At 43.4% G+C, this 16,023-nt stretch overlaps 1 protein-coding gene across 2 annotated transcripts in view; it reads left to right on the forward strand.

Annotated features, from left to right (window-relative positions):
• The first annotated feature begins 1,033 nt into the window (after positions 1–1,033).
• Positions 1,034–16,023, forward strand: part of COQ10B (coenzyme Q10B) — a 31,086-nt gene continuing 16,096 nt past the window's right edge. Inside the window, exon 1 of one of the 2 annotated variants that reach the window (XM_049888905.1) lies at positions 1,034–1,293. In XM_049888905.1, coding sequence (XP_049744862.1) covers positions 1,178–1,293 — 116 coding nt within the window. In that variant the 5' untranslated portion in view covers positions 1,034–1,177. The other variant, XM_049888906.1, reaches the window with a different exon arrangement.

Consider the following 16,023-nt stretch of genomic DNA (forward strand, 5'->3'; position numbering starts at 1 on the left):
CATGCTGGGCCAAACTGAACTTAAAAGTTGTTTACGTTCTTTATATACTTCACATGCTTCTGTGTATACGTTCAGAAATTTTCTAAACAAATTTCTAATGCCTCATAGTTAATGTTAGAGAGCCTCAGAAAGTAGACATTTCTAAGTTCATATTATGAGTGCTTACAAGTATTTATTTTGAAAGCGTAATAGTGACTTACACCTTATATGATCTGAGAGCATAACAGAAACATACAAAACAATATTTAATGACTATAATCAACCTACAATCTCGTCTTACTCCTCACAACTTTATAAAGTATGTAGTATTTACTACCGTCACTTTACAGACGAGGAAGCTATGGCATATAAAGGTTAAATAACGTCCTGGGAACAATGGAAGGAAAAAGAAATCTGAACTTGATGAGTGACTGGTTTCTGAAATCGGTGAATCAAAGCAAGGTTGTCTGATTTGTATAGAATAAGAGGAACCCAAACCATACACGAATACTAATTTAAATGTCGGCTAAGTGGAAAGAAGGCCGGTGGAACCACTGTTGTCTTCTACAACAGAGTCCCTTACCCAGCAACGTGACCTTATGTTGTCCTCACCACAACCCCCTGGGTAAGTATGGCAGGTATTAGACAATCATTAACGAGCCGGTCTCTGACCGCCGGGCTTTGCGGCCAGGAGCAATGACGTGTCCAACTCGGTACTCACGGGTTTGAACATTTAGGTAATGAACTCCTATAACCCCGGACTCCCTCAGGGTCTGAGTTCACGCACAGGGCCTCGCGACCGGAAGCAACGCGGAGTAGAACCGCAGCGGTTGGCGAATCCCAGGTAGCGTTTCAGCACCGGAGGTGGGGTTAGCCGGCATCATGAGTATTGCGTAAGACGCCGGCGCACGCGACAAGAGCTAGGGCCCATTATGGCGCCCTAGGGGGGTGTGTCCTCGCAGACTTGCACCACCTACGATTGGCCGCTAGGATGACGCCGGCGGTTACAGTCAGCCGTAAGGCAGTGGGAGCGTGCGTCAGCTTTGCGCAGTCTAGGAGGGAAGAGGGGCGTGACTGGAAGCTCAAGAGGCACGCCGATTGGCTGGAAGGCGCCGGAGCCGGGCGGCCGGGGCCGGCCCGAGGAGGGAGGATCCGCCGGCCTAGTCCCGGAGGTGTCGAGGTTTAAGTGAAAACGAGCATGGCGGCTCGGACTGGTCAAAGGGCCCTGAGGAAGGTGGTCTCGGGATGCCGTCCGAAGTCGGCGGCAGCAACTGGAGCCGCTGCTCCGGCGCAGTGTCCTACGCGGAACGTCAGGTAAGAAACAACTGAGACGCCGCGGCGAGGGTAGTTTTCCATTGGGCTTGCTGAGTAGGGGAACCAGGGGGCTTCGGGGTGGAGCTAAGCTTGATCTGGTGAGTTTTCATGTCCCTAGAGGGGCCTGTTTGCGTTCCTGGCTCCCTGCCCTCCTATGAGGAGGTGAATCATCGGCGAAGCGACTTAGGCAGCAGCTGATGTAGCAGCTCGGCGGCCGGTGCCTTTGGGCTCTTCCGGTCTCCACCCCGACTGCCTGTTGCTGCTGCTGTTAGAAAGTTTTAACTTTGCGAGGAGGGGTTGCCGTCGTTGAGTCTTCGCGAGTCTGTGGCCCAGCGGTGAGCCCCTTTCTGTTCTTCCTGCGTGCCAGACGGTCAGACGGGCATTCCATTTTCTCGGTAGAGTTCTTTGCCCCTGCCATTTGGTGCTTGCAAAGATAAATGTAGCCCATTTAGGAAACCTGGACTTTTTTCACTCCACAGTAATGTAGAGGTCCTGTAACCTTAAACCGAAATCGGCCTTCGATTTTCCAGCTCGGTTCTTTTTAGGGGCTGGGGGTGGGGATGAAGGTGGAACAAGAAGGATTCTTCGTATTTCCGTCACTTAAGCTTATTTTTCGTAATGACATTGTAATAGGTTATTTCCTAAAATTACTTAAAGTTAGTGTTTAAAATGACCTTAAGTGTAAACAGTACGAGGTGGGGGAAACAGCACAAGTGTAGTTGAGCCCCAGGATAATTAGGTTCAATGAAGAATTGTAAGAAGTGCCAACAACCCAGCCAACTCTGATTATTTTTAGGCAAATATTGGTTGAAAACTGAAATAAAAGCATTTCATATCTATGCTTACTTCAGGAAATAACCTCAAAAAAGTTCTAAGCAGAACATAACCCCATCATACTTTAGAGCTACATTAGATCTTACAGAATGTTGGCTTGCAAGTAAACAAAGATATTACTTTTGAAAGAAAAATGCAATTTTCTAGTGATGAAATTAAGGTTTAAAGTTCAAAATAAATATTTGTGTGTCATAATGAAGGAGAGAGTATATGAGTTGCAGGTATGAATCATTAATATTCTGACTTTTATTATAATAGAGAATTTGGGAGAGATCTTTTGAAATATTAGTGACCAAAAAAATTACCTTCTATCTTGGACAGTACTCTTTTCATGGCTTAACTATATTTATGATTGTATGCCTCTTTATATTACAGTTGAAGACGTTATTCTTGATAGTGTGTGAAAATAGATGTGCTGTTTAGGGCATTGTAACCTAGTGTACAGACTGATTAAGGAAACTATTAGCTTGCTTTAAACATAGATATTTCACTTAGAATTGTAATTAGGTTGTATGAGAGTTTCATTTGGGAGCTGCAGAGAAGGCAACGTGTGAACCTGATACAAAGTTCAAAAGCACATAAACCTACCTCAGAAAAGCTGCCTTTTATGAAAATTGAGTTATCAGAAAAGTATTAATAATCGTGCACAGTATCTGCCACATAGTTTTTTTCCAGCAGTAGATTACAAGGTGTCTATAGAGTTCAATATGTGGGGAAAAATAGGCAAAACTGTTATTTCAGTTAAAAATAGCTAAAGAATATCTTAGAAGGAAAGTGGATGATCTAGGCATTTTGTACGTCAATTTGGTTATACAATCAAGCTCCTAAATTACATTTTTGTGCTTTTTTAAGAGAGAAGCTGAATTAACCACGTAATTATTTTATTTCCACTATCCTGCTTCATTTTACAGCATAACTGTAGTTCATTTTCACAACTATAATCTCACTTTTAAGTGAACTCTCTAGGTTTACTTAAAATTAAAACAAGTCCATGAGAGCCAGAGTACAACCCTGAGTATATCCCACCTGAATTTAGAGCCCATCTCAAGAATAGATTTGATGCATTGAACATTAATGACCCAAGAACGGAAGAGTTGTGGAATGACATCAAGGACATCATACATAAAAAAAGCAAAAGGTCATTTAAAAAGACAAGAAAAAAAGAAAAGACCAAATTGGATGTCAGAAGAGACTCTGAAACTTGCTCTTGAATGTAGAGTAGCTAAAGTGAATGGAAGAAATGATGAGGTAAACAAGCGGAACTGAAGATTTCAAAGGGTGGCTCAAGAGGACGAAGTAAAGTATTATAACGAAGCGTGCAAAGACCTGGACTTAGTAAACCAAAAGGGAAGAACACATTTGGCATTTCTCAAACCAAAAGAATTGAAGAAAATTCAGTCCTCCAGTTGCAATATTGAAGGATTCTCTGGGCAAAATATTAAACAACACAGGATGCATCAGAAGAAGACTGAAGGCATACATGGAATCACTGTACCAAAAAGAACTGGTTCACGATCAACCATTTCAGGAGGTAACAAATGATCAAGAAGCACTGATACTTATTTTAGTCCTCTAGTGTTGCTATAACAGAAATACGACAAGTGGATGGCTTTAACAAAGAGTTTACTCTTTCATAGTCCAGCAGGCTAGAAGTCCTAATTTAGGGTGCTGGCTCCAAGGGAAGGCTTTCTGTCTTTGTTGACTCTGGGGGAAGGTCCTTGTCATCAGTCTTCCCTTGATCTGGGAGCATCTCAGCACAGAAACCTCAGGTCCAAAGGACACGCTCTGCTCCTGGCACTGCTTTCTTGGTGGTATGAGGTCCCCGTCTCTCTGCTGGCTTCTCTCTTTTATATCTCCAAAGAGGTTGGCTTAAGACACTATCTAATCTTGTAGATTCCATCCATATAACTGCTACTAATCCATCTCATTGCTTTATAGTGATAGTATTTACAACACATGGGGAAATCGCATCAGATAACAAAATGGTAGACAGTCATAGAATACTGGGAATCATGACCTAGCCAAGTTGACAGATATTTTAGGGGGACACAATTCAGTCAGTAACAGTATTGAAGGAAAAAATCCAAGCTGCACTGAAGGCATTGGCAAAAAACAAGGCTCCAGGAACTGACAGAGTAACAATTGAGATGTTTCGACAAATGGATGCAACACAGGAAATGCTCACTTGCCTGTGCCAAGGAATTTGGAAGACAGCTACTTGGCCAACCGACTAGAAGAGATCCATATTCCCGCCCATTCCAAAGAAAGGGATTCAACAAAATATGGAAATTATCTAACAATATCGTTAATATCACACACAGGTAAAATTTTGCTGAAGATAATTCAAAACCATTTGCAGCAGCATATTGACAGGAAATTGCCAGAAATTCAGGCTGGATTCGTAAGAGGACATGAAGCAAGGGATGTCATTGTTGATATCAGATATACCTTGCCTGAAAGCAGAGAATTACCAGAAAGATGTTTACCTGTCTTTTATTGACTATCCAAAGGCATTCAGCTGTGTGGATCGTAACACATTATGGATAACATTATGAAGAATGGGAATTCCAGAACACTTAATTGTGCTCATGAGGAACCTGTACAAAAACCAAGAGGCAGTCATTCAAACAAAGGGATACCGCATGATTAAAATCAGGAAAGGTGTGCATCGAGGTTGTATCTTTTCATTTACTTACTCAGCCTATATGCTGAGCAAACAATCTGAGAAGCTAGACTACATGAAGAAGAACGGGGCATCAGGATTGGTGGAAGGCTCATGTGTTATGCAGATGTCACAACCTTGCTTGCTGAAAGCGAAGAGAACTTGAAGCACTGATGAAGATCAAAGATTACACCTTTCAGTATGGGTTATACCTCAGCGTAAAGAAAACAAAAATCCTCACAACTGGACCAATAAGCAGTATCGTGATAAATGGTGAAAATATTGAAGTTGTGAAGGATTTCATTTTACTTAGATCCACAGTCAACACCCACAGATGCAGCAATCAAGAAATCAAACAATATATTGCATTGGGCAATTTGCCACAAAAAAAACCTCTTTAGAGTGTTAAAATGCAAAGATGTCACTTTGAGACTAAGGTGTACCTGACCCAAACCATGGTATTTTCAGTCGCCTCACATGCATGCCGAAGCTTTACAGTGAACAAGGAAAGACCAAAGAAAAATTTATGCCTTTAAATTACGGTCTTGGCAAAGAATATTGAAAATACTGTGGACTGCCAGAATAAAAAACATGTCTTGAGAGAAGTACAGCCAGAATGTTCCTGTTTTAGTTATCTAGTACTGTTATAACAGAAATACCACAAATAGATGGCTTTAACAAACTGAAATTTATTCTTTCACAGTTTAGGAGGCTAGAAGTCTAAATTCAGGGTACCAGTTGTAGGGGAAGGCGTTCTCTCTGTCGGCTCTGGAGGAAAGTTCTCGTCAGTCTCCGCCTGGTCTAGGAACTTCTCAGTACAGTGACCCTGGGTCCAAAGGACACACTCCCTCCCTGTTTCTTCATTCTTGGTGGCATGAGGTCCTTTTGCTGAGAAGTTCCTAGACCAGGGGAAGATCAATGACAAGGACCTTCCATTAGAGTCAACAGAGAAAGAAAGCTTCCCTTAGAGCTGGTGTCCTGGATTTGTACTTCTAGACTCCTGTGAGAGAGTAAACTTCTGTTTGTTAAAGCCATCCACTTGTGATATTTCTGTTACAGCAGCACTAGATAACTAAGACAGAATTCGCTACCAGGGGAGTGGGGTCCTGCTTTAACAGATACCTACAAGGTGGAAGCAGTTTTGGAATTGAGTGATGGGTAGAAGCTGGAAGAGTATTAAAGTGTCTAATAGTAAAAGCCAAGATTGCCTTGAAGAGACTGTTGGTGGAATTATGGACATCAAAGACAATCCTGGTTATGACTCAGAAAGACATGAGGAGAGCTGTAACAACGGAGACAGTGCAGACGGTGAGAAGCAACAGCAGAACCTGTAGACCAGTGTAAGGTGGTGCTGGAGCCGACCCATGGAGCAAAAATGCTGAGTGCCTTGGCGTAGGAGGCTTCCTGGCAAAGTAGGGTATCTCTGGGCACTTACTAGTGGAGCTAGGCTTGCCGACCCATGGAACAAGAGAGCTGAGTGCCTTCTGGCTGAGGTTTACTGGCAGAGGAACTTATTGGAAGAGCTAAAGAGTTTCAGAACACTTGCCTGAGCAGGGCAGAGGGCCAGGCTGGACCAAGGGCTCAAGGAACAGAGAGTACAAGGAACCAGGAAGCAGAAGCTAAAGAGACAATGAAGACAGGAAGCAGAGCTGCCTCAGTCTCAAAGGATAGGGCCATGACCAAAGGATGGGGCCACAGCCTCTCAGATTTCAGAGAGTCAGGTCTTCACCAATTTGGTTCCAGAGCTTGGGGCTGCCGTTCACGAGTGCCAGTGAAATGAGGCTGGATCCGCTGCCCAAAGCTGGGGGGACGGAGTTGCCATGCCCAAGGTGCAGAGGAACGGGGCCTACTAGGGCTGAGGGGTTGGGGTCCGCCACTCAGATGGACTAGGAGAATAGCTGCGCAAAGCCAAGGGAGCAGAGTTGCTGTTCTAGTAGGCCTGGAAGGTGGAGCTGAAGCCCAAGGCCAAGGAGCCTCCACCTAGAATCTGAGAGTGTGTCCAACAACCAGAGTCTGGAGGGCAGGGCCATTGCCTAAATGGTCTCAGACAACAGGAGATTATTTTTAAGCCTTGAGAGCTAATGTAATGGGTTCTGCTGACTTGCTTGGTGCCTGTTATCCCTTCTTTCCCTCCAATTTCTGCCATTTGTAATGGAAATGACTAACTGATGCCTGTTCCACCATTTTACTTCAGAAGCAGATAATTTGTGCTGTAGATTTCACAGATCAAGAATTTTGCCTCAGATTGAAATTTGGACACAGAGTTGATTTAAGACCTTTGGGATGATATTATGGGGTGAAAGTGTTTTACATGTGGCAAGGACATGAATTTTGGGGGGGGTGCAAAGGATGGAAAGTCATGGATTGAATTGTGTCCCCCCCAAATATGTGTCAGCTTGGCTAGGCTATGATTCCCAGTATTATGTTCTCTATTTTGTGATACAATGTAATTTTCCTGTGTGTTGTAAATCCTAATGTCTGCTTGTGGTTAATGAGGCAAGATTAGGCTATGTTAAAGAGGATTGGGGTGGGATGCAACACCCTTGCTCAGGTCACAGCCCTCATCCAATTTAAGGGGAGTTTCCCTGAGATGTGGCCTGCATCACCATTTATTTCACAAGAGATTAAAGGAGAGAGAAGCAAGCAGAGAGATAGGGGATCTCATGCTACCAAGAAAGAAGCACTGGAGTGGAGTGCTTCCTTTGGACCTTAGGTCCCTGCACTGAGAAACTCGTAGAGCAGGGAAGATTGATGACAAGGATCTTCCCCATGAATCAACAGAGAGAAAGCCATCCCCGGGAGCTGGCTCCCTGAATTCAAACTTCTAGCGTCCTAAACTGTGGGAGGATAAAGTTCTGTTTGTTAAAGCCATCCACTTGTGGTAGTTCTGTTACAGCAGCACTAGATAACTAAGACAGCTCCTTAGATGCAAGGATGGCACAACCCCCTCTCTCATACTTTGGACATGTTCTTAGGAGGGTCCAGTCCCTGGAGAAGGACATGTTGCTAGGTAAAGTAGAGGGTCAGCAGAAAAGAGAAAGACCTTTAATGGGATGGATTAATGCAGCGGATGCAACAATGGGCTCAAGTGTAACAACAATTGTGAGCATGGCACAGAACCAGGCAGTGTTATCGTTCTGTTGTAGATAGGGTCGCTGTGAGTCAGAACCAACTCAACGGCACCTAACAACATAGGTTTACTCAGAAAAGAAAAAGAAATCACAGTAGGCTTCTTTGAATATTATCTCTGCCTTTAAAATAAGATTCACGTAACAGAAGTCGTATTTTCAAAGATTTTCTGCAGTGTATTTATAACGCTTCTTTCTAAGAAATAAATCTATTCTAAAATCTCTTGAATAAAAAGAAGTAATGTGATAGATAACTTTGAAACTTGTTCTTACCATTGTTGTAGAATCAGATTACTACTTGTGATACCTAGAAAATTTGCAGTTCACAAAGGTATTTCGCTTCACCATATTTTCCCCATTACTCATTTCTTAAAGTGTTATTTCCAGTTGACTGCATAGAAATCCTGGAATCTTCAACTTAAAAAGGGCCAACAAGTTCATTCATACAGTTCATATGTTTAAATCTTTTCTATTACATTTTATTAATAGTTGTGTGGTCTTTAGCTTAACTTTTTTTTTTTTTTTGCCTCTGGCAAAAGCCCATTCCAGTTTTATAAATAGTTCTAGTTATTCAAAAGTTCATTCTTGTATTATGGAGTTTCAATTTGTCTCTCTGTAATTTATCTTCCGTTTACATTCTGTGTGTCGTCCCTTATCTTCTGGCTGATTTCTTCAACCTTTATTTGCCTCGATTTTCTATTTTTTCCCCAGCCAAACGGTAGGGTGACAGTGACCTCAGGAAGTTGTATTTATGTATGATAACATAAGCAGACATCCTCAGGCCACCTACTCCCCTTTTTAAATATCATTTGAAGACTTTATTTAATGAAGTGTCTGCATTTTGCCCTTGGAACCCTTCAGTAGCTTCCTATTCAGAATAAATTCCAAGTTGCCAAACTATTCTTAGCATGATCTAACCCCTAGCTGTCTTTGCAACATTTATCTCATGGTACTCTCCTGCCTTTCTGTGCTTCTTGGTACACTGTTAGTCTTTATTTGCTTCTGAACACTGCCAAGCTCTCTCCACTTTCCCTACTGCCTGGAATGCCCCCCCCCTCGCCACCTCTCCTCCATTCATTTTTACACATGCACACACGTATATTGTATATATACATGCATGTTTTTGTTTACATGTATAAATATTACTTTTCAACTAAAACATCAATTCAGGCTTCCTAGACCCTTCTGTCTAAAGCAGGTCGTATTACATCCACCCACCCTAAATGAATGGTTTCTGTTATAAGGATCAGCACACAGCTGGTTCCTATGAGGTGTAGATTAAAGATGTCCCATATGTCCAGCTTTTCCAAATTGCTGTACTACTCCATTATCTATAGCATCAACTACTCCTCCTCCCCTCAGTACTGTCCCTCCTGTCTTTGGGTTCCATAATTCTCTGCAACATCTCACAGAACTTACGAACTCTAGCAAGGAAATGGCTTATGTGGTTGTGGAGGCTGGCAAGTTCCGAATCCGTGGGTTAGGTGTAGGCTTCTCCTGACTCAAGAGGCCACATAAACCCAAATCAGCAGGCCAAATGACAGGCTTTTGGCTCACAAGACTGCAGAAACTGGTGAATCAGGTAAGGCGATAGGCTGCTGGCCCATTGGGCTGCAGAAGCTAGCACATCCCAGAATCGGCCCATCAGACAGCAGGCAGGCCACGGGTTCAAGTGCCAAGAACCAAGGTCAGACAGCGATGAGCCAGATCTAGAGAGAGAGCCTCACTAGAGCGCCCATAAATATACATGGATGCTGGCCACACCCCAGGGAAGGGCGTGACGAGTAAGAGTGGGACTTGAGTCACACCTTCCTGCAAGGCTGTGACTCAAGATACACCCTACACTAGTCTTGCCTTATTAACATACACAGGTTAGGACTTACAACATATAATAGAGGATAATTACTTCAGATCACAAAATGGAAGACAGCCACATAATACTGGGCACCATGGCCTGGCCAAGTCAACAAACAACACTGACCACCACACCTTGTTAGGGTTCCATACACCTTGTTTGCATGGTCCCACCCTATCATATTAAGTATTTCATTGCACTGCAGGCCACCTTCAGGTCTTCTAGCGATTGGCCCTTTCACACCTGAAGGATTAACTTCCGCCTCCCAATCATTTTATCACTCGAAAACAGTGATTAATTAATCAGCAGGGCAAAGAGTTCTCGGGGTGAAGTTACTCAGGTATCAGCCTTTATCTCCCACTATTCCAATTCTCTATCGAACCATTACTCTGAGAGTGGTATGCAACACCGTGAGTCCATTTAATAGGATGTTTCTTGTCCCATTGCTCCACCCTGTGGGCTGCAAAATATATTCCTTGGTCTGATGAAAAATAACCTGGTGGCCCAAATTGGTACAGAATCTTTTGTTCCAGTCCCTTAATGGTGTTTTTGGCATTTGCATCTGTTACGGGATATACAAAGCCCAATCCAGAGTAAGTATCTTTTCCTGTGAGGACCCGTTTGTAGCAACCTGGTGCCACTGGCATCATTGGTCCAATATAATGAACTTGCCAGCTATGTGCAGGGTTTCCCCCAGGAAATCTGCACCATAGCCATTTGCAACCTTCGTCTTTCTTGCTGGCAGACAGAGCAGTCCTTTCTGGCGTTTTGTTCCTCAGAGGGTGCAGCCCATCTCTGCATTGCCACAGCACCCCCATGTCCACTCATTTCATGGACCCAGTTGGCCACCTCAAGTGAGTGTACTAACAAGTCCACTTGCTGATTCCAGTCACCTTCCAATCCAGAAAGGGGTTTCTTTTGGTGGGCATCAGCATGTCGTACTCTAATGCACCCTCTAAATTCCCAGATTGCTTTCCATAGGCCTGTGCCCTCCATGAGTGTCCCCTTAATAGTCCAGTTTTCCATTGTTCATTTGCCTGACCGTATAGCTGGGCTGTTGGCCACTGCCCCTAAGTTGGTAAAAATCCGAACGTATGGGCCTCCACCATTGTCCACTTCTTCCATCATGGCTAGGAAGATAGCATGCAGTTCAGCCCGTTAAGCTAACCTGTTCTTACCTTCCTCGGTCAGAGTCTTCCCATCTGCTGATCTTAATGCAGCAGCTTTCCATATCACATGTCCGTCTACCCTGGAACTGCCATCCATGAACCAAGCAGCCTTCTTCTGATCAGCAGAAAGTTGTTCATAGGGCACTGTGGCAGCTTCTCAGGTGCTGCCAGGGTAGAACCTATGGGAAAAGAGGCTACCTGCTTATGGAAACAGTGGGTACCTCCCTGCGTTCTCCCAGTAGCTTCTTGCATGAACCCCTTCCCTTTATTATGGAACTGTTTTGGGCACTGCCTTCCTTATTAGAGTGTTCTCTGATATCATCCAAGACATGGGTATTTCAGGTCTCATGATGATTTATGTCCTTCTGTCATTGAGGCAGTCTCAATCAATTCCCAGTAGCAGGGGAGTAATTGATTTGCCTTTCAAATGGCTTGTATTGTGCTACAGCCACCTGGAAACTTTCTAGACCAGAATCCCAGTAGTCAACATAGGGTGGTATTCTCAGTTTTTGTCATAATCTCTAGGCTGCATAAGCACATGTGGCAGACATCTCCAAAATTATGTCTGAATGTGGACCATAAGGGCCTAAAGACGGAGAATGACACTACTTTCTGTATTTTAGATATAGTCTGCTGTTGCTCTGGCCCCCATTCAAATGCAGTTTTCTTCTGAGTGGTTTTATGGATGGGGACCAGCAATATTACCAGATGCGAAATATGCATTCTCCAAAATCCAAATAAACCAACCAGCTTCCTGCCTAGTCTTGTGGGTAGGTGGTGACAACAACTAATTCTTGGTTGCCTGCAGGATGTCACGGGTGGCTCCTGCCCAAGTTATTCCCAAGAATTTCACTGTTTGGGCAGGGCCCTAGGTTTTTGCTGGGTTTATTAACCAGTCCCTTTTGATCATGTGGGCCACCACTGTATTCAAATCAACCCTATCCTGTTCTTCAGTGTTTGATACTAACATAGTATCATCAATGTAATTTATCATTATACTTGAGATCTGCACCAAGTCCAAGTCTCTTCTAACCAAACTATGACAGGAAGCCAGTGGATTCAAGTAACCTTATGGCAATGTAGTGAAAGTAAATTGGGATCATCCTTGCTTGAAAAACAAACCGCAGCTGGCTCTATTTCTGAGATTAGGATTGAGAAAAAGGCACTTGAAAGAATAGTCACTATCAGTCTCCTTTAGTCTGCTGTATTTTCTGTACTGTTGATACCCTGTCTAGAACAGCTGAAGCCATGGGTGGCACTACTTTATTTAGGCCTCAGTAGTCTACTGTCAGCCTCCATGAGCCATCTGCCTTTTTCACGACCATACAAGGCTGTTACACAGAGAATTTGTTGGCACCAACACTCCAGCCTTTAGCATGTCTTTAATCAAAGCGGTAATCTTTTGTCCAGAGGTATCCTATACTGTTTCAAATTAACAACCCGAGTAGGTTTGGGCAATTCTGATCGTTCCCATTTAGTGCGTCCAATCAATACTGGCCCAAGACTAGACTTACATGCCTTCAGTTTTACATGATCAAGTAGAGGGACTGTTCCCCAATTAGACATAATAGCCATGCCAGTAATACATTCAGGTAAGGGAGATGTAACAGTTTCATACAAAATCTGCTTAAATCTTCCAGTTCTCATCCAAACTTTCGCTTCAGTTCCATCAACTGTTGCGTCCCCGTATCCCCCCAGTTTAACCTCAGGCCCCTTCAAGATTTTATTGACAGGTTTTAGGATTGCAGTACCTTGGACTCCTGTGTCCAGGAGCCCCAAGAGGGCCTCTTCCCCATCCCCTGGTCATTTCACCCACACTTATGCATATGGCCTCAGTTCTGCTGGAGGCTGGACCAGAAGACCATGACCCCCCTCGTCAATCTTTATCTTGATCAACTAGCTGAGCGTCTCCTTCAAATGGTCCCAGATGAGAACTCCCATCATTAAATTTCTCCCAACTGGGGTGAATAGAACAGACTTGTTTAGGCATCTTTAAGTTGGGGGACCAGAAGGAGTTTCCGTTGGTCAACCTAATCTCTGTAGTGCTCCATTGGAACCTTTGTCTCAACTCCATCAATGTCTGCTATATTCATCCCATTTCTTAGTAACCATATAAAAATCTCTGTTCTGCTGCAGTAAGCTTTTTTGCCTCTTCCCATTCTCTTATGAATCACTCTTGTGTTTCTTGCATCTGTAAAACCCATGCAGGGAAGTTATGCCAACAGACCTGACGAGGCTTCTCAGATTGTTGCTTTGTTTCGCAGTAGCAAGGTTATATGGGGTGCCAATGTAGAAGGAGTTCCGTTGATTACCATAGCTACCATGACCTGTGTAAGGGACATATTTGTTAGATGAATATCCTGATTACCATAAAGCCATTCCAGCATGGCTTGCATAAGCAGCACATCGGCTGCTTCCTCTGGAGTGTTTCACTGGATATTTAGATGGGGACGGGGGTAGATTCCCTTCTCAGGGTAAACAAGTCTCACTGCAGATTTTATCCAGTCCACCAGGCCGGCTGTCCTCTCCTGGTTAATCTGCTGTGTAACTGGATCTTGTGTCATTATTCTTGATTGTTCCAAAGTGAGTCGTAGGTCTTACAACAACCCAAACATACTCATCCATTCTACAGCATTCAAAACTGAAGACCCTGCCCCTAAATTAGTCATTCTCACAATCCATTTTAGTAACCCTCTGGTTTCAGTAGTTTCTTAATTTTGCCCGTTCCCCTCCGGGATTACTGTCTTCATGACCAGTGGTTGTAAGAGTACTTCCTATTGTTCTGACACAATTTTTCCTTTCTGGGTCGGCTCTGAGGTTGGCCCCGGGATCTCCCCGAGACTAGCAGTCATAATTCTGACTGGACCGGATCTGGACTTGATTCAGTGCTAAAATCTGCCCCTATATTCTTTTTCCCTGCCATTGCAACTATTACTGATAACAGAAACAAAGGTATTGTATGTCTTGCCCTTTCCTGTCACTGTTTTTCCATTCAACTAGCCAATTCCTCAGGAGTTAGATCTACCACTTCTACTTCCCATGAATAGCTTTTGCCTTGGGTAACTGATTGCAGCATAACACCTGCTTCAAATCATAGGTGTTTTTTATCCTGTCCAGAAACAGAAGGTTTCTTATTCTCACATTTATCCCCTTTTTTCTAAAACCACATATTCCATTGAGTCTGGCCATTGCAGGGAGACCCATCATTCTCACTCCAACTAAATGAATAATTTATAAGGATCAGGACAAAGCTGGTTCCTATGAGGCAGAGGTTAAAGATGTCCCAAATGTCCAGCTTTTCCAAATTGCTGTACCACTCTATCATCTCTAGCATCAGCTACCCAGAGAGAGTACTTAGTACTCATTACTCTCTCCTAGCACCTTTTTTTTTTTTTTTAAATCCCCAACTGGAATGTAATCTTTGTAAATTTCATGTTTGTTTTGTTCACCATTGTATTCTTAGTACAGGTATCTGAGTGGCACACAAACAGGTTTTGTGCTCGACTACTAACCTAAAGGTTGGCAGTTTGAACCCACTTAGCAGCCCTGTGGGAAAAAGGCCTGGTGATCTGCCTATGTAAAAGATTACAGTCAAGAAAACCCTATGGAGCAGTTCCACTCTGTAATACATGGGGTCACCAGAAGTTAAAATCCACTCAAAGGCAATGGGTTTTATATTCCTAGTGCCTGACACAGTCTAACATAGAATAGCCCGATAACTATGTGAACTAATGATTGAAATGTAGTGTAAAATAACTATTCAGAAATCTTATAAGGGAAAGGCTAAAAATATTTAGGTAAAAAAAGAAACCCGTTGCCATTGAGTTGATTCCAACTCATAGTGACCTTATAGGACAGAGTAGAACTGTTCCACACAGTTTCCAAGGCTGTAAATCTTTACAGAAGCAGACAGCCACATCTTTGTCCTCTGAAGCCACTGGTGGGCTCAGACTGCTGACCTTTTGGTTAACAGCCACGTGCTTAACCACTCCACCACCAGGACTTGTGTGTTTAGGTATAGGAGTATATTGGGCATCTATACTTAGAAGTGCTCCAAACAGTTGACTTTCTAATTATCCAGATGTATATTTTTACGTATATATGTGGAAATGGAAATTGGAAGATAAAGAAGAATGGTGCAGCAGTTTCTGGCAGGGCCTCCAAATCTCTAGTCTGAAAGCAAGATAAAATTTCAAGTCTCATTAGAGTGGATCAAGAATTAAACTCAAGTGCTTTAGTGGTAGAATTCTTGCCTTCTATGTGGGAGACCTGGGTTTGATTCCCAGCCAGTGCACCTTAAGCACAGCCCGTAATGCACTGTTGTTGGAGGCTTGCATGTTGCTATGATGCCCAGCACGTTTCAGTGGAGCTCCCAGACTGTCATGGATTAGACCGTGTCCCCCAAAAATGTGTATATCCATTTGGCTAGGCCGTGATTCCCAGTACTCTGTGACTGTCCACCATTTTGTCATCTGATGTGATTTTCCTATGTGTTGTAAATCCTGTCACTATGATGTTCATGAGATGGGTTAGTGGCAGCTATGTTGAGATCTACAAGATTAGATTGTGTCTTCAACCAATCTCTCTTGCGATATAAAAGAGAAAGCAAGCAGAGAGATGTGGGGACCTCATACCGCCAAGAAGCAAGAGCCAGGAGGATAGCTTTTCCTTTGGAACCAGGGTCCCTGCACTGAGAATCTCCTAGTCCAGGGTAAGATTGATGACAAGGACCTTCCTCCAGAGCCAACAGAGAGAGAAAGCCTTCCCCCGGAGCCGATGCCCTGAATATAGCCTACTAGACGTGAGAAAATAAACGTCAGTTTGTTAAAGCCATTCACTTGTGGTATTTCTGTTATAGCAGCACTAGATAACTAAGATACAGACTAAGACTAGGAAGAAAAACCTGCCAGTGTACGTCCAAAAAATCAGCCAATGAAAACCCATGGGATTGCTATGAGTCAGGGGCCAACTTGACAGCAGCTGACAACAACAGTGTCTCTGGCTGGGAAAACAATCTGGGTAGGTAAGATGAGATGATGATATATTCTAGCAAGCCTGTGTCAAGAGTATATTGAAACATAC

Source organism: Elephas maximus, chromosome 6 (genome assembly GCF_024166365.1).
Source record: "Elephas maximus indicus isolate mEleMax1 chromosome 6, mEleMax1 primary haplotype, whole genome shotgun sequence".
NCBI classification, from domain to species: domain Eukaryota; kingdom Metazoa; phylum Chordata; class Mammalia; order Proboscidea; family Elephantidae; genus Elephas; species Elephas maximus.